At 39.9% G+C, this 22,544-nt stretch overlaps 1 protein-coding gene across 1 annotated transcript in view; it reads right to left on the reverse strand.

Moving 5' to 3' along the window:
* Positions 1-22,544, reverse strand: part of DMD (dystrophin) — a 2,524,637-nt gene that overhangs the window by 794,556 nt on the left and 1,707,537 nt on the right. Inside the window, exon 50 of the mRNA XM_066577956.1 lies at positions 7,443-7,536. Coding sequence (XP_066434053.1) covers positions 7,443-7,536 — 94 coding nt within the window. The remainder of the gene's footprint in view (positions 1-7,442; positions 7,537-22,544) is intronic.

The following is a 22,544-nucleotide window of genomic DNA, read 5'->3' on the forward strand; positions in this document are numbered from 1 at the left end:
CTTCAATAACCACATTTACCCAAAAAGTGCACACATCATAGTGTATTTATACAATTGAGGCAAGATACTATACGCATATTGGACACATTTCCCTTAACACTAACTGGTTTGCTAACAATGTTGTCCATTTTATGACCTCTTTAAGCTATCCCTGTTGTCATTGCCCCTGACATTTGCTCACAGTAATTGAATTATGACTGTCATTATATTGAATTATTAACTTTTAGTTTTTTGGTGCCACTGCTAACTTGTAAAGAGAATGTTCACACTCTCTGGATGTGGTTTACTTGAAGTCATTGATAAGTACAGTTTTGTACAAATTTTGTAAACTTAGTCTAAATATTTTCTTCAGATTTTTTCTGCGCCTCATGGCCCAGCCTGTATCACATTGTCCAACAATATGGTAGCTCCCTAATGATGCTTGATAGCTGTCGCTCATAAAGCTTTGTGCATTTGTGCAAAAGGCCATATTACATTCCTGTGTTTTGCAGACCTATAATAGAACTTTTTATCAGGGAAAGGGTACTTTGGACATTTTTTTACCAAAGGCCTATAAAATCCCTACATGAAGTGAATTTAGACTCTAGATATATTATTGTACTTGCACTTCTCATTGGTACATTTGAGTCTAACATTTAATGGCAGAAACTTTTTGTAAACCTAAAACTGAGCTAAAGTTAAGGAAACAGTTGATTTAGGTCATTGTAGAAGATCTTTCATTTTGAAATTCATGGCGAGTCTCCAGTACCCTCAAGTTGCTTATGATTGCTATTATCTTGCACCGAGGTCTGGCTCAACTGCTGTTGAATTTGCAAGATTAATTACACTGATGCTACACTTCACTTCAGATTAGATAATAGTCTCAAGGTAAACTGAGAAGTCAATTAAAAAGCTGCCCTTTGGAGGTTTACAATGATGTATACATTTTCAGTTTATATTAATAGGATGGCAAGCCACTGATTATAAGCATGCATCTCATTTCCTGTCTCTTTTTATGAGCATAATACATTTCAGAAGTAATAATATAAAACCAGACACCACTGCCATGAAACTGCAATTGAATTCAGTAAGATTGTCAGTCCAATAATGTCCTCACATTAGCTGCCATTTATATCTTATATCGCTAAACAAGGTTCATGCAATGAAATATTTATTTAACCCACTTTTTCAGTTACTCATTTGTTTATTGACTTTCGTAAAATACCTATTATTCGAGTATATTTACATGACGTTCAGGTCCATAACATAGATTATCAGGTATACAAAGCATTGAAGCTTTCAATAAGTGGAAAGACAACCTGGGAAAAGGTGATAATGTATAGGAAGGTATACTGACATTCTTGAGTAGTGTTGAGCAAAATGAACCGGTTGAACTTTGATAAAAGTGGTTCGCCATGAGCCCAAACCAAGCTTTAGGCAAAGTTCTACCTGAAAAAGGGTTTTATCGGTTGGGTTTGCTCAACACTAGTCCTGGACACTGGTGTTGGAGTGTTATACAGGGTTTTTATGCCTCTTAGACATTGTTTTCACCAGTTTAGGCTTTTGGGGGGGGGGGGGGGACTTTCAGTTTAGTTCAAACTAGTTTGGACCAAATAGAACTTTTTCAAAAGTTTTCTCATTACTATTTTTGAGCTAGTTCACATATGATTGCCAGTCTTCCAAAAGGGGAAAATGGTTAATGTGCTGTACATAATAAAGCACATTTATAAATTATATAGATAATTCATTAGAGAAAGTATAAGAAATGTATGGCAACATGAATTTGATGGCACGCCTCTGAATCACAACATACATATGTATGAGGCACTGACACTGAAAGTGTTACAAACACAATGTGCAGCAACTTTTTTAAACTGGCACTTACAACAAAAGCCATAGCAAAAGTCAAATCAAAGTTTGCTGCGTCTCTGTATTTAAAATATTAAGTGTCAAGTTAAAGTTTGCGTCAGCCGTAAATGTATTGTATTTGCACCTCTTACATTTCTGGCCCCATTCTCGGTTTTCACTGACTGTAGTGTTTGATACAAAATACGGACCTGCAAAATGAGCCTAATTTGGATTATGCCCTTACTGGGTAATTAGGTTGCAAAAATATATAAAACTATAGGATGACCTCAAAAGGTGCCTAATAGTGATGAGCGAGCATACTCGCAAAGGTTCGGGTGCCGGCAGCGGGCAGGGAGCTGCGGGGGAGGGCAGGGAGCTGCGGGGAAGAGCGGGGAGGAACGGAGGGGAGATCTCTCTCTCCCTCTCTCTCCCCCGCTTTCCCCTGCTGACTGCCGCAACTCACGGCTCCCCGAACCTTTTCTCCCAAGCTGGCATGTACTCGCTAAGGGCAATGCTCGCTCGAGCAATTGCCCTTAGCGAGTATGTTCGCTCATCTCTAGTGCCTAAATATCTTAATATGCAAATGTCTTTCTGGATGATGTATGTTCATTACCTAACTGGTTCCAATATTGCTTGGTCCATTCATGTGTCTATCTATCCATCTGTTCTATTGTACAGGATGTAGAATGCACTATGCACTTAGCCATTTTACTGGCCAAGATGACACAAAGGGCCTTGATAGAAAGACGATCATCTTATAGTTTAACATCAGTTCATTTGTTTGCAGCTTACTGCTGTCAAAACGTAACAAAAGGCTAGATTTACAGATTTATGGATGTTAGCATTAATGAATAAATATGGGAAGAGATCTGCTATTGTTCAGAGGTTTTCAACATATCTTAGGGGGTTTTAATGCATCTTTTTTTAAACTTAATATTATCCTTGCTCTTTTCATTACTTCTCCCTGCTGGTGTCTTACAGCATGCTGTGAATGACCTCCACAGATTGCTCAAGTTTTATGCAGAAAGTACATTGAATCTGAAAGCTTTATTAGATAAGTTTGTTGTTTAGCTACTTCCTGATGTCAGCTACATTAAAAATAAACATCATAAAGCTGAGCTGTGACCTTCAAGTATCCAAAACTGAAAAGGGATTTTTTTTTTCAACTCAGTATATAGCAATACCTGTTATATAATGTAATGGGATTTGTGCTGAGGAAATTGTATTTTAAAGGGAATCTGCTAGCGGTACAAATCTTTCTAAAGTATACCTACTGTTTTCCTAAGAATCCAGCAGCAGGATACTACAGGGCACTGTTCCATTAGTGCAGATCACTGTTCCTAAGTTCCCGAACATACACACTTGTAAAGTATTGGGTGCTTGATGCTGCCATGATTCATATATAGCTGTACAATGTCCTTATGTTACCAAGGGCTTTTATTCGGCAGTGGGAGCCACATATAGATCACCCCCGTGGTGTCATCAAACTTCCAAGATTTCCAAAAAAATATATATATATATATATATATCACATATTTCTGTACTCAAGAAATTGAGCCTTAAAAAGTATATTAAAAATTTGTAATGGCTGGTGCACTTTAAGTGAAAATAATCTGTAAGAATCCCTATATTACTGGATGCACATATTAAACAGATCTCGGAAGCCCAAGAAGGTGCATGAATAAATCACTCTGAATTGGTGAAAATGAATTTCTGCTGAAATTGCCAGAAGAGGAAATATTATAGTTAGTCTGATAGCATGACAATTTGTCCCTCATGATACTGCCTGCTAATTGGCAGATAGGAACTACTGAGAAGAAGGAAACCTCCATGCAGATTTATAAGCATAAGCAATCTACCCTGGCTCTCAGTTTGTAAATACAGATTAGCATCCAAAATGAATTCTTTCTTATATCTCTCTTCTCTATATCAATAGTTCATCCATGTTTTGAGGATCATTCAGTGGCTACAACACATGATTTTCATATGAGCGTGGCATTTTTTTTTACTTTCCAAAGGACTTCCACTAATGAGTTCAATGTGAGAAAAAAACATAGTAATTGTATAAAAAATATATGCAATTGATTCAGAGCAAAGTTGCATTGCCATGCCACCCTTTATAGAGCTCGTCGGGAGGGGCATCATCTCTCTTTAAGGAGAGCACCCAGAAGCTGTGTGGAGACCCCTAGGAGGTGTACCGACCCACTCGCCTCATAGGTGTCTCCTTCTAGGTGCTCTCCTTAAGAACAGATGTACCCTCCCTGACCCACATCATAGACCTCTCACTAGCCAAGCCAGAAACCAACCGCACACTGATGAAACAGCTGTCTGTGTATGGTTTTCTGGCTTGGTCTTCAATTTCCAATCATTGTTTTAAAGGCTTTTTTAAAGAGTTGTCCATTGATTTAAAGCAATGCTGCCATCCAATAGGTGGTGCTGCAGAGGTACTATTCCATCTTCCACCCTTCATAAAAGAATGGTCTAACTTCCTGAAAGGCTAACATAAAGAGCTAAGAGGGCAAATAGGAAATATTCTATCCTCTTTACATGTAAATTGGGTTTACAGGATAATAAATTGGTGGTCTCTCCAGTTTAAATTTATATTTAACCAGTTATGTTGCTCAGTAACCATTAAATGGCTGGTTGTTAAACCATTGGGAAGGTTGACAGCATTCAGGGTTCGAGTTTTAGGTTATTTTGAAAAGTTGTTCTAAAATATATTTGTTTATGAGTCTGACATCAAAAGCAATACTGTCACAAGCAATTCAACACTTAATGTCACACACCGTCTTCTGCACCAGTCTGCCCATCAGTTCACGCCATGACATTTAACTGTGTTCGTAGTTTATGTTTGAGTAAAATCCTTCATAACACAAGTAAGATATTTTTAGCCGTTTCTTTAGTATCGCTATCACTGAGAAATTAATATTTGATTATGTATTTAGTCAATATCACATCAGCTCAGCTCAGTTTTACTTTTTATACTTTCTTTTTGCCATGTTAAATACTGTTCTGTACTGCATAAAAAAATTCCATGACTATATTAAAACCTGTATGCAAATGTGTATGGAGATTTTCAGAAATACAAATTCTCTACAGTCATCTGTTTCTTGACTAATGCACCTAAACCATTTGGACACATTTTTATATTACATTTGGAATTTCATGTTGTAGCACCTGGAATATTATCATATTGCAATACTGAATTTCTAATTCACTGTATATGGCAAACTACTTTCCAAAATAGAACTGCAACAGGAGAATGAAAAGAGTAAAGCGGTGATTTGACTTTTAAAGTTTTGTGATATTGTCTTAGACTTTCTAGATAACAAATGGGATTATAAAAAGAGGACATCTATAAACTGCAGTCAGTGATTTACATCCTGAATAGAAATGAGCGAACATACTCGATAAGGCAAACTACTTGAGCGAGTAATGCCTTATTCGAGTACCTGCCCGCTCGTCTCTAAAGATTCGGCTGCCGGCGCGGGTGACAGGTGAGTTGCGGCGGTGAGCACAGGGGAGCGGGCGGGAGAGAGGGAGAGAGAGATCTCCCCTCCATTCCTCCCCGCTCTCCCCCGCCGCTCCCCGCCTGCCGTAGGCACCCGAATCTTTAGAGACGAGCGGGCAGGTACTCGAATAAGGCACTACTCGCTCAAGTAGTTTGCCTTATCGAGTATGCTCGCTCATCTCTAGTCCTGAAACTTTCACATTAAAGTTTGATACTGTAAGAGGTGGAAAGACCAGAAAACACTGTGTACAAAACTGTACTTTGTGAACTCCATACAACCTGCCACATTTGTGTGGCAGCACAGATTATTATATGTATCCTTGTAAATCGTAGGGAGATAGTCCTGAGATTAAAAACGGATGCCAACTCTCTTTTTAGTGCCTTTTACGTGTGGTTGGCACAGTTTGACTGAAGATTAGTCTTGCTGTATAGCATGAATTAACTTTCATACAGATTACTTGGCATACATTGCTGCCTACAGGTCACAATTTGCCAAAAAATATGCTGTGTATGACTTTTCCCTCCATAACCAATAGACAAGCTCCACTAAGAATAAGATTTCCTATAGTAAACCTTAAAGAATGTATTATGAGAGCTCACAAGTGGCAAATCCTTTTAAGAAGTTTTCTGGGAATTTACATTACTGGACTTGTCATGGAGTAGGTCATTAATGTGTGATTGGTGTAGGTTGTACACTCGGTGTCTCCACACACATTTTGGGTGCTCTCCTTAAGGAGAGCCGACACCTCTCTTGACCGACGTCACAGGCCTCTCAGCAGCCAAGCCTGAAACCTACTGCACACTGATGAGGGGCAACTGCCCCGAAACAGCTGTCTGTGTATTGTTTTCTGGATTGGTTTCCTATTCCAAATCATTGTTATAAAGACCTGTATATAGGGTCTGACATTGATTTGAAGGAATGCTGCAATCCAATAGGTGTCGCTGTAGAGGTATTGTTTCATCTTCCTTATTAACAAAAGGCAGACGTGTCTACATGTAGTACTGTAGCTCAGCCCCATTCACTTGCAATTAATGTTGCTATATGCTGGGCGTCAGATCCCTACTGATCACACATTAATAGTTTATACTGCAATATAAAATTATGGAAAATTCCCATTAATATAAAGTTTAAAAAAATTATCTTTAGATACAGGCATTCACCTCTTAATAAGTGAGGTGCATCTATGTCTGCACCTTAATGGGAAAAAGTTGCAAATTTTTGCACAAACAGACTGCAGGAAAATATGTAACTCTTCGGCTGAGTGTCCACGGGCGGGACGGAATATCGTGAGCGATAATGATAGGTTCATCTTAATGATAGGTTCACTGAGGAGAATCGCGGCAAATCACAGCATGCCGTGATTTTCAGACGTGAGCAGACATTGGGCTGCGCTTTCCATAGTTATCCTATGGAAAGCGTGTCATGTGCGCTCCAAGTGCGATTTATCATCGCAGATCACTCAATGACAAATCGCCTGTGGACACTTGGCCTTAATCACCAGAAAACTGACAAATACTTTGATGAATGTACCTACTGTGTGTACCTTCTTGCTACTTTTACTTGCTCTTCATTTTGTTGTCTATTCTGATTTTGCGACATGAAAACAATCAAAAAGTAGAGGAGATGCTTGTGGCAGATCCATAATTCAAAATGTCATGTCTCAATTAAGTAGTTTGTGTCTTAATACCCACTACCTTCGTGCTCAGTGATACATGACTCTCCAACACCTCATCTCACATCACTAACATGATGCATTAAAGTGGGGAACAAGGAAAAAAATCTTAAGCGTAATATCTGTTGACAGGAGATAAGCTGCTTTTTGACAGATCGTGAAGTAAATAAATGACAACAGCGAAAATGTGCTGAAGATCTAAAGATGCTAGATTGTAGAATTGCTGACAATGTAGGCAAATGTTATAATTTGGAGCTTTGGTTCAACTTCACCTTTGGACAAGATAGCATTTGGTTTGTTATATAGCAAAAGTTGCTGCTATGACTTCTAAGATCTACAGATGCATGATATATCATAAATCAACAATAGCTATTACTTGGCGTCATAACATTTCCATAGTTAATACATGATTGTTCGAATTTGACACTTACGGTCACCAGAAGATGTCAAAGCAGGTTGCCTTTTCAATTCCTCAAGTAACAGACTGACTGTATTCCACTCTCTATTCAGATCTTCTACCTTGTTCTGTTGAAGATACGCATGGCAATTGTTAGGTACAGGAAACAGGCCTTTAAATTGAATTAAACCCAACAAATACAATTTCATGGTTGCAAGAAACTGAATAGTTTTGAAGATAAACAAGACAGACTTCACATATATATGTATTTGCTTGTCATTTAAATGTAACAATTTATATGCAGGATTCCTGGGTCATGTCATGTATTTAACATTGTAAGTCACCAGAGTGGATACACTAGAATGGAATTTTGATTACAAAATAGTTATGAGTTGTCTGCAAATTTTCCATTCTAGCATCCAAAGTAAATTGCTAAGTTTTGCAGTGTTACATATTTACTTAAAGTAAATGTGCTTTAACCCTTTCCAATCCACTGTCTCCAATGTCAGAAGACTTCCGACAGGGTATTCTTACCGTCTATTGCCAGCCACTCTGCTGTCAGAGCCTCTCTGGCGCACACACACTGGCTTTAGCCAAGAGATGGCACCCTTGTATAACAGCGAAAAGAGAAACCCTTTTAGGAAACCCTGAATCCAAAATTGGATTGGAAAGGGTTAAAAGTTTCAAAATCTGTGCAAATTTGCAGGTGCAACTTGAAGCTTCTAGGTCCATATGCAAAATCTGTTTTAGGGCCCCCATCTACCACATGCCATTTATTGTTCAGGAACCTTCTTATGTGCTTGAAGGACCATTATTGCCCCTCAGTCATCAGGCCTTGGTGTAATGCTATGTTTGGTCTTCCAAAACTATGCCTTTGTGTATATCACCCTATCCTAGAATATTATTTTTAGCACTAGACTGTATGACCTATACATCCTTGTAGAGGGCTTCTATTCACGTCAATAGGAGAATACACAAGTTCATCTGAATAAGACTCTATGAGGACTTGTCAAGATTTTAAGGTACATTCACACGTAATGGAAGACCCACAACAAGGTTTACGTCAAAATCCCCACTATTAGAGCGGATTCTGACACAGAATCACTGCAGACTTTACTCCTTCAGTGTAATGGGTGAAATCTGCTGCAGATCCGAGTCAAAATCAATGTAAAAATCAGCAGCAAATGGTGCAGCATTGACACAAATTTTGGTGCAGTTCTGCACCGAGATCCACAGTGCAAAATATACTACAGATTATGATCTACCCCAAATCCTGCTACGGGTACATTCACATGTAGTGGGATTGCCGCTTTTTTTTCCGCAGTGGAAAATACACGATAACATAATCCACGTAAAAAATTGCATCAAAATCTGCCATCGGTATAAATTGTGGCTTAGATTCATAGTAGACAGTAGAGATGAGCGAGCACCAAAATGCTTGGGTCCTTGTTATTCGAGTCGAGCTTTTCGTAAAATTCGAGAGCCATATTCGAGTGAGGAACCCCACTGACTTCAATGGGAGACTCGAGCATTTTTATAGAGGTTCACCGGTTGCCAAGCCAGCCACAAACTACCATTAATGTGCACAGCGTCGCAGCAGGGAGGGGTCAAATCTGACACGTCAGCGGCGGGGAGGGACCAAAACTGGGGCGGGGTCGAACACGTCGTGATGCACCATCCAGTATGCTAATACTTGAACGAGCATCAAGCTTGGAAGAGTACGTTCGCTCAACTCTAGTAGACAACCATACAATTGAAAGAGTGAAATCAGTAGATTCTTGTTAAAACCCATGTGAAAATCCACACTAAATGGTGCAGATTTTGGAGTAGATCCGTACCAAAGTTTGCAGTGTAAAACATGCTGTGGATTTACGTAAAGATCCGCACTAAAATTCACTACGTATGAACGAACCCTAAGAGCAATAATGTGGGGAAAGACAGGTTTCTGTAGTAAAGAAACAAAGTGCTGGATAAAAAGGTTATTAACGTCCTAATCAAATAATAATGAACTTTGGCATAGTTCTTCTTAGAACTACAGAAATGTGCAGCGGTATATAAAGTGTAAGTTACCCACTTAGGCCTTAGTCAGACAGGCGTTTTTAGCCGCGATTTGCGCATGCGTCCGGCGATTTTATAAAACCATTGCTTTGCAATGGTATCGGACACATGAGCGCTTTTTATGCGCTCGTCCGATAAATTATAGAACAAAAAATCGCAGATCGCACCTATCTGCGATCTGCGATTCCTGTTCTCTTCTCTATATGCGCTCAATGGGGCCGGCGGCAGCAGCGCCGACCCCATTGAGAACATATAGAAGACAAATCATTCTTCTCTGCCACAGCAGTAACAGCTGTGACAGAGAAGAACGATGTTTGCCCATTGAATTCAATGGAGCCGGCAATACAGCCGCTCCATTGAAAGCAATGGGCTGCCGGCGTGCGCGGGGTTAATTGTCGGGAAGGGCTTAAATATATAAGCCCTTCCCTGCAATTCATCCTAAAATGTGTTAAAATAAAAAATAATTGTATACGCACCTTTCCGCTGCAGCCCGGAGTCCAGCCGCGGCCGCTGTCAGTTCTCCTGAACTGCTTCTCGGCACTATTTAGCCGGCGGGGCTTTAAAATCCCCGCCTGCTGAATGATCTGCCTCTGATTGGTCACAGCCCTGACCAATCAGAGGCCGGTTTCACTCACACACCCATTCATGAATTCATGAATGGGTGAGTGACTGCTGCCTCTCAGCGCTGAGCCAATCAGGGGCAGGTCTGACTCACATCCATTCATGAATTCATGAATGGGTGTGAGTGAGACATGCCTCTGATTGGCTCAGCGCTGAGCCAATCAGGGGGCAGGTCTGACTCACACCCCCTTCACACCCACTGCAGGACGGCCGCGCGGAGCTCCGGCTGCCGGGAGAAGGTGAGTATACATATATTTTTTATTTTTACACATTTTAGGATGAATTGCAGGGAAGGGCTTATATATTTAAGCCCTTGCCGACAAATCATCCCGGGCTCGCCCGCAGCGCATTGCTTTAAATGGAGCCGGCTCTATTGCCGTCTCCATTGAATGCAATGCGCTGGACAGCTCCAGCCCGTTTCTAATGAAACGCGGCTAGGAGCAGATTTTCAGGCGATTTGCGGGCGACTTGCGCGCACCGGTCACGCGATTTGCGGATGCACATCCGTCATGCGATCCGCAAATCGCGCAAAAAAACGCCCGTCTGACTAAGGCCTTAGTGTCTGTCTGCTGTAATTATGTCCCAGCTCTACTTACACTAAGTAGAACTGTTGTGAAAGCTGGATTCATTCCAATGTAAGTGTTTTTGTATGGTTTTTTCAGCGTTTTTTGCGTAATGAAAAATGCATATTTTCATGCGCAACTACATTTTTTACTGTTCTTTTTCCGCATGCAAAAAATATGCTCCATGCCACTGAAATGGCCAAATTATTTAATGGGTGCCAGATGTATTCTTTTCCTGAGAAAATGCACAGGACAATAGAGCACTCTGCTGGGTTTTTTGGGCAACGCAATTGTGAATGTATTTGTGAAAATAAGCGCTTGTGAATGAAACCACTGAAATCAATGAATTCTATTTTCTAAATATTGCACACGCAAAAATTTCATGCGCAAATAGCCCCATCACAATCTGGCCTATGGCTGAGTAATTAACAAGACTACATTTCAAACTATATAGCCCTTCATTTTTCTCAAGAACAGATAATCCGCTGCTTACAATCAGGTTCTGTTCCAGGAAGCTGTTCGTAAGCGCATTTTGTTCGTAGTTGTCCGAACAAATGCTTGTATGGACTGGGATTGCGGGGGATCCAGCTCCACACAACATTGGGTGCCGAGCTGCTCATCGGTGCTGTTAACGCTTGAAATGCCTCTGTCAGGTGTGCGGTTGCCACAGCAGCCGGGGCCTTCTGAAAGGTCCCAAGGCTGCCTATGCAGAGCGCCTAGAATGCCTGTCCGATCGCTATGGCATTACATCATACTGCAGGACAGGCTTGTTCGTATCTAGCAAAGTTCGTAACTCGAACGTTCGCAAGTAGGGGAGTTTCTGTACTAGTTTTTCATACTAATGTGCATTATTTGTGCGTTATCAGCTATTCTTACAGCAATTTACAGAATAGGTGATAAATGTTTGATCCGTGGGGGTCTCATGGTGATCCCTTATTCCCTTCTTCTCCTACTCCTCACTGCACCCGTCATAGTTACCAGGAGCTTGAATGGAGTCGTGGCTGAGAATGCTTGCTGTCAATCCGTTCAACTCTATGAGTCTGTTGGAAATAATCAAGTACTTCTACTTGTCTCCAGTAGTCCCATTGAAATGAATGGAGTGGCAATGGGCATGCTTGGTCTCTTCTCCATTCAAGCTCTTCCTAACTGCAGGGAGTACTGTGAGGAGGGGAGGGGCACATGTGACCCCTGTTCTTGAGATGAGTGGGGGTCCTAGCTGTGAGACCCCTACTTATCAGACTTTTATTTCCTATCCTGTGGGTACATAATAAAAGTTCATTCTGGGAATACCCTTTAACCATTTTCCTAACATGCACCATACATGTACGGCACATGCCATGTGTCTGTGTATGGAGCTGGCTCAGGAGCTGAGCCCACTACACACACTGCAGGTCTCAGCCATCTTTGACAGCTGACATCCACTGGCAACAGCAGCAATTCTGAAAGTGACATTTAAATGCCCCAATCATCATTCAGCATTCCTCAATGGCCCCTACCCCCGCCCCATTGCAGTGTGATCAGTCGGTGCTGTTCGAGTGTAATAGCATCTTGAGGACCACTTTCATAGACTTCCTGTCAGAACTCGGTAAAATGCAATAATTGTATTATACTCTATGAGCGATCAAATAACTGCAAGTTCAAGTTCCCTAGACTGACTAAAAAAATGCAGAAATAAGTAAAAAAACATTTTATTAAATATTAGAAAAACTAAAAAGTATTAAAAGTTCAATAAGAAAAATAAGAAATAAATAAAAATTTGATATCAGTGTGTCCACAACAGTCCATATTATTAAAACACCATATTCTTATTCCTGCACGGTGTACACTATTAAAGAAAAATATATGTGATGCCAGAATTGTGCTTTTTTGGTATCCAAGAGAAAAATGGAATAAAAAATAATCCAAAAGTTGTATATAATAATAACTACAGATCACTGCTTAGAAAAAAGCCCTCTCCGATTGATCAATAAAAATGTTTTATGGGTCAAAAGATGGTGACAGAAAAACATTTTTGTTTTTTAAAATGTATTTTATTTTTTGTAAGTTGCACTACATAAAAAAACATATAAATTTGGTATCACCGTGATTGTACCAACCCGCAGAACAAAGATAATATGTCCGTTTTACTGCATTGTGAACTTCATGAACACAAATGCTCACCAAAAATTGCACAGAATTTTTTTTTACGTTTTCCAGTACGTTAAGCGATAAGCTTGAAAAATACAACTCATCTTGCAAAAACAAGCGCTTCTATAGCTGTGCAACAGTAAATAAAAAAGTTATGATTTTTTGAAAGTGGGATGTGGAAAAAAATGAGGCAATGAAAAAGGGCTGCAGCACCTAAAGGGGATAGAACTCTAGAAATACACCAGTAATTGTGAAGCTGAGGAAAGTCTAAATCTGGACTTGGTGCATCACATTGAGTACATTTTAGTGTGTATATGGAGATATATAGATGTGGAAATCATTAGCATCAATGCTGAATTATGATAACTTGATTTACAACACTGTAGTCAAGTTATCATAACTCGTTAAATGTCTTTGCCAAATCTATAGTTATTAGAGGCAGTAAAACCCTTTTACACATATTGACAAAATGACTTTTATTACATATCTTGTTGCAATTCTGTAAAGGCAGCTATGTTTTAAAATGCAGTGTGAATGCCAAACCCAAACACCATGCCAAAATATGCTCAGGAACTTGACTAATTCAAAAAACATGGGGGCACTAAAAGCAAATATGTCATCAAAAAATGGCCTATTTTATAAATCAAGCATTTATGTTTCAGAAATTAAGTATCAATATTTTACAAATCTTTCGAGTTTTCGATGTCCCAACCTTTCAGAAAACAACAAACTATAAAAAAAATCCTAAAATCGTACAGTTTTCACACTGACCACTAAGCTTAATAATAGTCTGAACTTCTTGACTTTTCAGTAGTTATCTCAGTGTCATCACCGGCAGGATTACAATGAAAGGTGACACATATATATATAGACATTCACAATAGATGATGGTTACAGCTTACAGAATTCGCTTCGCTTCCCTGCACAATGACCTCTACACAGGTTACAAAGCATTCCCAGAACACCATGCTATAGAAGTCAATGGGTCATCTCCTGTTCATTGTGTCTATGGCCCATGAGGCTGCTGTAAAGCATATTTCTAAATGCTGCTAACTGCAGCTTAGACAAGATAGCAGCTCCCATAGTCATGTACAGACAACAGCATAAAAAAATCTCAATCAGAAAGTAAAAAAGATTACAAAAACGGAAAATGTTTCACTATCTGGTTTTAACAAGTAAAAAGTAAAGGTGATACATTCCGTTTCTGACAATAGTATTTAGTTAGTTTCTAGAATGACTCAAAATATTATGATATGACAAAAGCACTTATAACATTTAGAATTTTACACTTCGCATTAAAGGGAAAGTAGGTGACACTGCATGGAAAAGACTGCAATACACAGGGAAGACCTCCAAAGTATGATTGGCAATCAGGTGAGGGGGCAGGGATGGAAAAATGTGTTTTCACCAGAGCGGCTCTTTAACCCCTTCCTGCTCTAGGGCGTAATTTTACGTCCTGGCAGCGAGGTACTTCGCGCAACAGGGTGTAAACTTACGTCCTGGGATTACCACAAGATCATAAGCGATCTTTCGCTATCTGGCAGCGGGAACCAACTGTCACTGATAGCCGGCCTCCCGCTGCAACAGCGGGGGTGCATCGGATGCGCCCCACCCCGCTGTAAACCCCTTCCCTGCCGTGATCTATGTAGATGTGATGTTATCAGGCTCTCGCGATATAATCGCAGACAGACCGTCTGGTTGCCATGGCAACAGGACGCCAGATACCGGCGTCTTGTATTGCCAGTGCCTGTGATCGCTGTAATAAGCGATAAGGCATTACAGGAGATAAGTCCTGCAATGCCTTATCACAGCGATCATCAGTGCTATGGTGAAAGTCCCCCAGAGGGACACAAATGGTGTAAAAAAAGATCAAAATAATGAACACAAAATAAAAATGTAAAAAAAGACGTTAAAAAAATCCCTTTTTAGGTGCCTTTCTCATATTAGCATACAAAAAGGTAAAAAAAAATAGAATCCCACATAGTTGGTATCGTCGTGTCCGTAACGACGTGTACAATAAGTTGCACATGCTTTTTATTCTGCAAGGCAAAAAGTGTAAAAAAAAAAACGCTAAAAATCTGAGGCAAAATGCTAATTGTTAGCATTTTGCTTCCCAAAATTCGCAATAAAAGTGATCAAAAAAGCCTTATCTACCCAAAAATGTTACCAGTAAAAACTACAGCTCATCTCACTCTGACAGGCCACATTCAAGTCAATGGGATCCATCAGTGACCAACTGTATCTGTTGAACAACCGATCCATCATAGTTTCATGACTTTTAGTATAAACCAAAGCCAATATGCTAGCGGGAAGATACCATAAAACCAGTAAGTAATAGAAATGACGGATGCTATGAATTGTAAGAATGTATTCAAAAACAGCCAGATCCTTGTTGCCTACTCTACAGAAGACACAGGTAACCAGTTCAATGATTTCATGCTAAAACAGTCTGGCTATAGATATCTCCAACTGGCATAGGTAATACGGTACTTTGAGAGAAATGGAAAGCTATGCTTACAACTATTTACCCATGCATATTATATTCAAACAGTGCTGTCTTATCATAGACAGTCAACTGGGATTGAAAAACAATCTATACCTAACTGTCAAAGCTCATTGTCAGATGCTCAACATATTTCCTCCCGGCCCATGAGAACAAAGAAAGGCCACAGACATTCACAATGCCTTTTAAAAACTGACGTTTGTGAGTTAGACACAAATCAAAAAAGTACTTTTCAGTGAAGCTAAAAGAGAAAAAAACAAAAGGAATATTTATATGTCAAACAACACAGACTTGAGATTGACTAGTTTAACTTAAAATGAACAAGCCAAAATTGTTCAACCATGAAAACTCTGAATTGCTGTATGCCTTGCTTTCCTTTAAAAGGATGTGTTGGGGAGGTGAAGTAGCTTGCCCAAGGTCACACGGCTAGAGGATAAGCAAGAAACGGTACAAATTATTTATGTTACAAAACCAAAGAGAATTCTATCTCCCTTGTTTTCTTTTACTGAACATCATTTCTTTAGCTTTACTTGGCAAACTTTGCCCTTAATTATTTCTTTAAAACTTTCAGAAGATAAACACCAAGCATATCAACTAACTTTATTTTTCACTGTTTAATAGAGTTAAAGAAAAGTTTGAATCTCCTCATAATTGTGACAAATAACAGTTTTATGTTTCTATGCAGCCCGTATTCCCATTTTTAGCAAAAACAATTAAAGCTGTGAAATAAACATGTTCCAAGTCATCAGCCCAGTAGCCATGTGTTATCTCATTGGCTTCTCTTAAGAGGAAGTTTTTGCTTAGTAATGTGTGAAAGATTAAAAGTGCCTTCAGCATGGAGAGACAGGGAAGCAGTGCTAGCTGTGCTTATATTATGTATGAGGAGATTCAGGGAGGAAGCACTATCTGTGCCTACATCATTGTCATAAAGACATTGAGTGGTTTTATCTAAGCTTACATCATGTGTGACTGAAAAGCAGTACTGTCTGTGCCTAAGAAAAGGCATTTTTATACGCAACGATTATCGCTTAAAATTCAACCAAATGTCCAAAAATGAGGGATAATCGTTACATGTAAACATGGGCATCACACTCTATTCATTTAAACAATGGATTTTGATTCACTTAAAAACCATTGTTCAGCCGCTGAAAGGCTGAGCAAAAACATTCCATTTGAATGTATTTCGCTCATCTTTCAATAGACTGCAGAATGTTCTCCCATGGCTTGTTTACAATAGTTGTGAGGAGAACAATGGAATGTTTCTGCAGCTGTTTGCACAGCTGGGCTTGTGTTTAAACACACGCTGAGCTCTGCAAACAACTCCTGGGGACCCTTTTACATGCAAATGAATAGGATAAAGTGTTAATGGCCATTAACACTTAATGCACATAGATTGCTAAATGTAAAAGGACCTTAAGTAATAAAAGAAGGCAGGGAGTTTGCACTTTCTCTACCTAGATTATTTTCAAAGGCAAACAAAATCTGTATTGTTTGCATCTACATCATCATTTTTGCATAATTTAGAAAGAGAGTCAGGGTGGTACTGATCAGGGTAGATGGGTAGAAATTACTTAGACACCCACCCAACCATTATAGAAGGGGAAAAAAACATATAACATGTTGTGACTTCAAATATACAGGCTGACTGTATCCTGTCAACACAGACACAGTACAGAGAATGGGGCCATGATGCTGGCGCTCCGGTGTGCCAGAAGAGGTGAGTCTACAATTGTTTATTATTTTTTCACATGATGAGCAGGAATTAAAAAAAAAAAAAATTAAATTGAACAACCCCTTTAAGACAAAATCTCACTTGTATTGCATATTCCTTACAGATTGCTCCATTGTGTGCCATCAGAAAAATCTGTCATAGTATCAGCATCTCACAGCCCCAAATGTCCACGTGTCAGCAGAGCAGATTGAAATCAACACCTCTTTGTCTCTTAGTAACCACAGTCACACAACTGAGGATAGAAGCAAGAGGGAGAGGGAAATATAGATACAACATAAGTTAACCTAAAAGGGACAGTGGGTCTAAAGGCTTCCTCAAACTGACGAGAGCGATATCAGGCCGTGCAGAAATGAAGGAATCCCCCACAGACGTTGCAGAGGATCACGAAGTTCTCCCATTGTTTTCAATGGGCGATATCGCAGAAAGTTAGGACATGCTGCAATTTTTTTCCTGCATAGCATCACAATGCAGTGCTATGCAGGAAAAAGTCGATAATGTAAATGAACTCAGAATGGGTTTCAAATTTGTGCGAGATTTGTGCATCTCGCAAAGCACAAATCCTGCACGATTTTCTTGCCAGTCTGAAAGGCATTCTAAAATGACCAATGCAGCATGTGTGGGAAAATCTAGTGAAAACTCATACCGTTAGCAAGTGGATGCCTTGTTCAACGTCCGAGACATCATAGCCTCTAGGGGAATAAATAGAGCCTTATTACATCCACTTCATCCAATTAGACTTCATACACACATGCATACATCCCCATGCACCTTCATATGTACTCCATATACATTTAAGTGCAAGGAACACCTCTATTTATGCAAACTTAAAGTCCGGACCTCTTCATGATCTGATTCTTAAGAGCTCTACAAAAACAAACAGTGGAATGTTGAGAACCATACACTTCATCTTCTCATACCCATTGGGCATAACACAAATACTCCTCGCATATACATACAACATGCATGTAAAAATACCTGCATTTCCTGAAGCAACTAGAGGATCAGGACATTTAATGCTCATAAGGTCCTTTTAAGAAAAATTAGCTGTAAAGAGCAGCTATGTGACAGGAGCAAAGCTATGGGGAGCAGTCTGCAGAGTTACACAATGCAGGTCCAGAGTAGGAAGTGCCAATCCCAAGCGCTTCCTCTACAGTGAAGTAAAAGCCTCTAATTGGTTAAAGCAGGTGACTATTACATATTATCAGCTATTTCTGTGTGACAGCCACAGCTTTAGAAGAGTATCTACAATTTTCAGAAACTTTTGACATATTAGAGAGACATATAGTGCTTCTATAGACTTCAATGCGGACTGTCTATATCTGCTGAGAGGAGCCAGAAAACAGAAATGACAGCTGGGTCACAGTGTTCAGGTGAGCGCTGCAGCCCCCTCGTTCTAGCAATCAATGGGGGTCTCAGCAGGATCCTCACTGATCGAAACTTTTGACATTTCTACTCTGGCATGTCAAAAGTTTTCTGAAAAGTGCAGTTACTCTTTAACATTTCTCAGATCTTTGTATTTATGTCTTGCAATGACCAGTTCATCAAAACAACATGATTTCGTGATACTCTGTCACAAAAGTCATACTATATTGAACTGGTTTCATGAGAAATTGCTGTCCCTAACCAAATTAGAGCTAAGAGAATGGTGGACACAATCTGTAGCTATGTCTGTGCACACTTCATTATTCTGTATTGAAAACTATGCATACCTCTCTCTCGTCTTAAAGACCAAGACATTATATTAAGAGAGAGGCACAAGGGACGTTGGATACTATGCAGTCATGTGAGCTATTCCTATATGGCAGCTATTGAAAACGCACATTGTTGTTAAGGAATGATAATAGAAAGCGGGCAATACAGTGATCCCTCGCTATATCATGATTGCGGCTTCAGTGCATCGCGGATTTTAGATAGACTACATATAATTCTGTTTTCTCTGAGTTTTTTCCCTATATCGTTGAATTTTGCGGTTCATACAGGAAATACAGTGCGACATTAGCGCTTGCCAACCCAAGATTGTACACGACACACTATTGGCTGATGGAATGTGTTCTGTATCGGGCGCTGATTGGCTCACTGATCGTAGCATCGGTCTGTTTGTTCACTTTTGCGATTGTTTGGCAGTTGATCCAACAGCTTCATTAGTGTAAATATAATGCCACTACTTTGTGGATTTTCACAGATCGCGGGGGTCTCTGGAACGTAACCCCACGATAGATGAGGGATCACTGTATGGAATTTTTCTTTAATTCGTACTCAGAGTACTGTATAAAGCAATGAAAATATAAGGCAGCTGATGAGTACAAGAGTCTTTCATGTTTTATATCTGTAATAACTACCCATCTGCACTGGCACAATAAACAAAAAACAGATAAAAAAGACAGTTCTTGCCAGGGAATAAGAATATAGCTTCAAGTCATATACAAAGTGCAGTGATGCCACATTCGCAAGGCTGACAAAGTAATAATATTGTTTTCATTTTTGATTCAAATATTATGAAAATTGCAATTATTGTAATAAACAGAAATTAGAAGCGGACTTGTGATATACCGCTGCTCCTTACCGAAATGCTGAATTATCTTAAAGCAAAACCAATACTAAAAGCAGATTCTTACTTCAGCAATTCTCCAATACAGTTGCCTAGCAGCCATTAACAGTAAATGTGCAACAGAACTTTTCCTAGACTTATTTTATCCTGCTTGAAGGTGAATGAAGCTGTTTATTAGAGAGGAAAAGAATTCCATTTTTTTATGGAAACTTGAAAAAAATTGCATTACAAGAATAAGGTGGGACTCTCAGATTTCAGAGATCCAGCATAATGTAATGATTGGGAGTAGAGATGAGCGAGCATACTCACTAAGGGCAACTACTCGATCAAGCATTGCCCCTAGCGAGTACCTGCCTGCTCGGAAGAAAAGATTCGGCTGCCGGCGGTGGGCAGGGAGCGGCGGGGAAGAGCCGGGAGGAACGCAGGGGAGATCTCTCTCTTGGGTCATTCCATGTCAGTTCAACCAACGCTCCCAGTCGACCATCTCAGATTTCAATGAAACCTTGCACAAAGATAGACACTGACCCTAAACTAAAAAACCTAAAGATTATCTAAGGCTAGCATTTGTGTAATAAATAACTAGTTATTTATTACACAAATGCTAGCCTTAGATAATCTTAGTATCCAATATGGATAGAGTGCTAAATAAGCCCAGTGATCACTGTAATATACCACAATCATTATGCAACACTCAATGATATTCTGACCATCTTAGGCCAAAGCTTGTGGCTCACCTGAACTCGCCATGCAATTTTTGATCACATAAGTTTCTTGAGCACAAAAAGTTGTCTCATTCCAAAAATAATTTACCTTCTCATGATTTCTAAACTAATTATACATCCATGCAAAACTTACACTTATTTTATTATTTGACCTCCGCGAGTGCATAGGACCTTCACAGGCATTGATATTTTCCCATCTAGAAAGTCTGGGAACAAAATGAAAAACATCGAATCTTGTAGAGCAAAAAATTATCTTCCAAATAGAACAAAAATGAAAAAAAAAATAAAAATGGAGTACATTCTGATTTTCGCCTTTGAAAAAGGGAAAAATTTGCAAAAAAGTGTTTTTTTGCCATTTTTGACTCATTGTATCTTAAGAGCTATGCATCCTTTTGGGTCCATAATGTGAATAATGAAACATTTCTATGGAGTACACATTGATAAATTCATAGCTGAGTTGGATTGCATTGATTATGAGTTATTACTGCTTAAAATGAATTTTATTTTGCGTGATAGAATTTTTCAGCTACTTTGACATGCAATGGTGGCAGAGTGATGATAAGAGTGGCAGTCTGAGGAGCTTAGCTGGATTCAGCACCAAAAGTTCTCCTAGTGTGTGAAGTTTCATTGCTCTAGAGTCATTGGAACTGGCTTGGCAATGGATTGAAATCACCACTTTTTTCAGGTTGCGCCCTGTAATCACATGACAACCCCCTAGATTAAGACCTGTAGCTCGTGAACCAAAGCACTTTGAAGCCTAATATTCTGGCTATCTTAGTTTAGGGTCAGGGTCTATCTTTGTGCAAAGTTTCATTGAAATCTGGGATGGTCGACTGGGAGTGTTGGTTGAACTGACATGGAATGACCCACTTCCTCTCCCCCCCCCCCCCCCCGCTCCCCCCTGCTCACTGCCGCAACTCACCTCTCACCCGTCCCGGCAGCCGAACCTTTTCTTCCGAGCGGGGAGGTACTAGCTAAGGATAATGCTCGATCGAGTAATTGTCCTTAGCAATTATGCTCGCTCATCTCTAATTGGGAATGAACTACAGAAGATGCTGATCAGATCAACAGCTGCTTATTTAGTGCCCAGACAGCATTTATTAATTCAAGACAGACACTGGATATTTTATTGAGGCATTTTCCAGTATTTTAACATTGATGGCTTATCCTTCAGTACCATCTACTGTATGTACATATAGCTATGTTTGTGTCAAGTAAGGCCTCATGTCTATAGGCGAGTCAGATTCCACCTGCGGGAGCCCGCAGAGGGATCCTACCCTGTCCACGGCCATGGACATTTTATTACCTGTCCAGATGTGGTGCGGGTCTTCTCTGTCCCAGATGGACCTTCTTCCTTCTGCACGGCGGATGCGTTCTGCAGTGCCAGCTAGCGCCGCGCACATGCGCAGTGTGTTTTTTAAACCTCCTGCTTTCCCGCGGATCCATGGCACATCCACAGTGTCCGCTACGGGTATGCTGCGCATTGGCCGGCTTCCATTGATTTCAATGTCAGCCGTCAGTGCGGGATCCACAGAAAAATGGAGCATGCTGAGATTTGTTTTCTGGACCGAAAGGTCCGCAAATCAAATCCGGATACTCTTATCTATTTGGGGATTCCCATGCATCCCTATGGGTGGCTTGATTTGCAGGTGTCCAGTGCAGATTTCGCAAATCAAATCCGTCCGTGGACATGAGGCCTAAATGAGGCTGCAGGTTTCTCTGTGCCAAGTGGATAAGGCTGGGATGGGGCTCACCTGCTGTATCAGGCATGGACAAGAGTAATTTTTTTGTTGAGTACTGAAGTTACAGAATGATTGAAGTTCTGCAGAATGAAGAAGCTCTTTCTTTAACAGAGGGTTAAAGAAACAATCCTTCAAGTATCATTAAGCCTCTTTTAAAACTAAATAAGATCTGTTAGTTCTGTTTGATTGGTATAGTGTACCATTACCACTGAGTAGTGTTGAGCGAACCGAAACAGTCAAACCCTGTGTCGGGTTGAACTTTAATAAAAGTTTAGTTTGGCACAAACCCGAACCTCGAGCGGCTCATCTCACCTAAAACCAATAAAACTTCTTCTCCTTCCTTCTTTTAAAAAGAAGGAAAAAGAGGAGAAGAAAAAAGGAAGAAATCTACAGCTTTTTCCTTTTTTTTCTTTTTTCTTCTTTTACCTTCTTTTTTTCTTCATCTGCCTTCCTTTTCCTTCTTTTTTCCCTTCTTTCCTTTATTTTTTCACTAACATCTACAACAGCTCAAAACTACTTG

The sequence above is a fragment of the Eleutherodactylus coqui genome, chromosome 1, assembly GCF_035609145.1.
Source record: "Eleutherodactylus coqui strain aEleCoq1 chromosome 1, aEleCoq1.hap1, whole genome shotgun sequence".
Classification (NCBI taxonomy): Eukaryota; Metazoa; Chordata; class Amphibia; order Anura; family Eleutherodactylidae; genus Eleutherodactylus; species Eleutherodactylus coqui.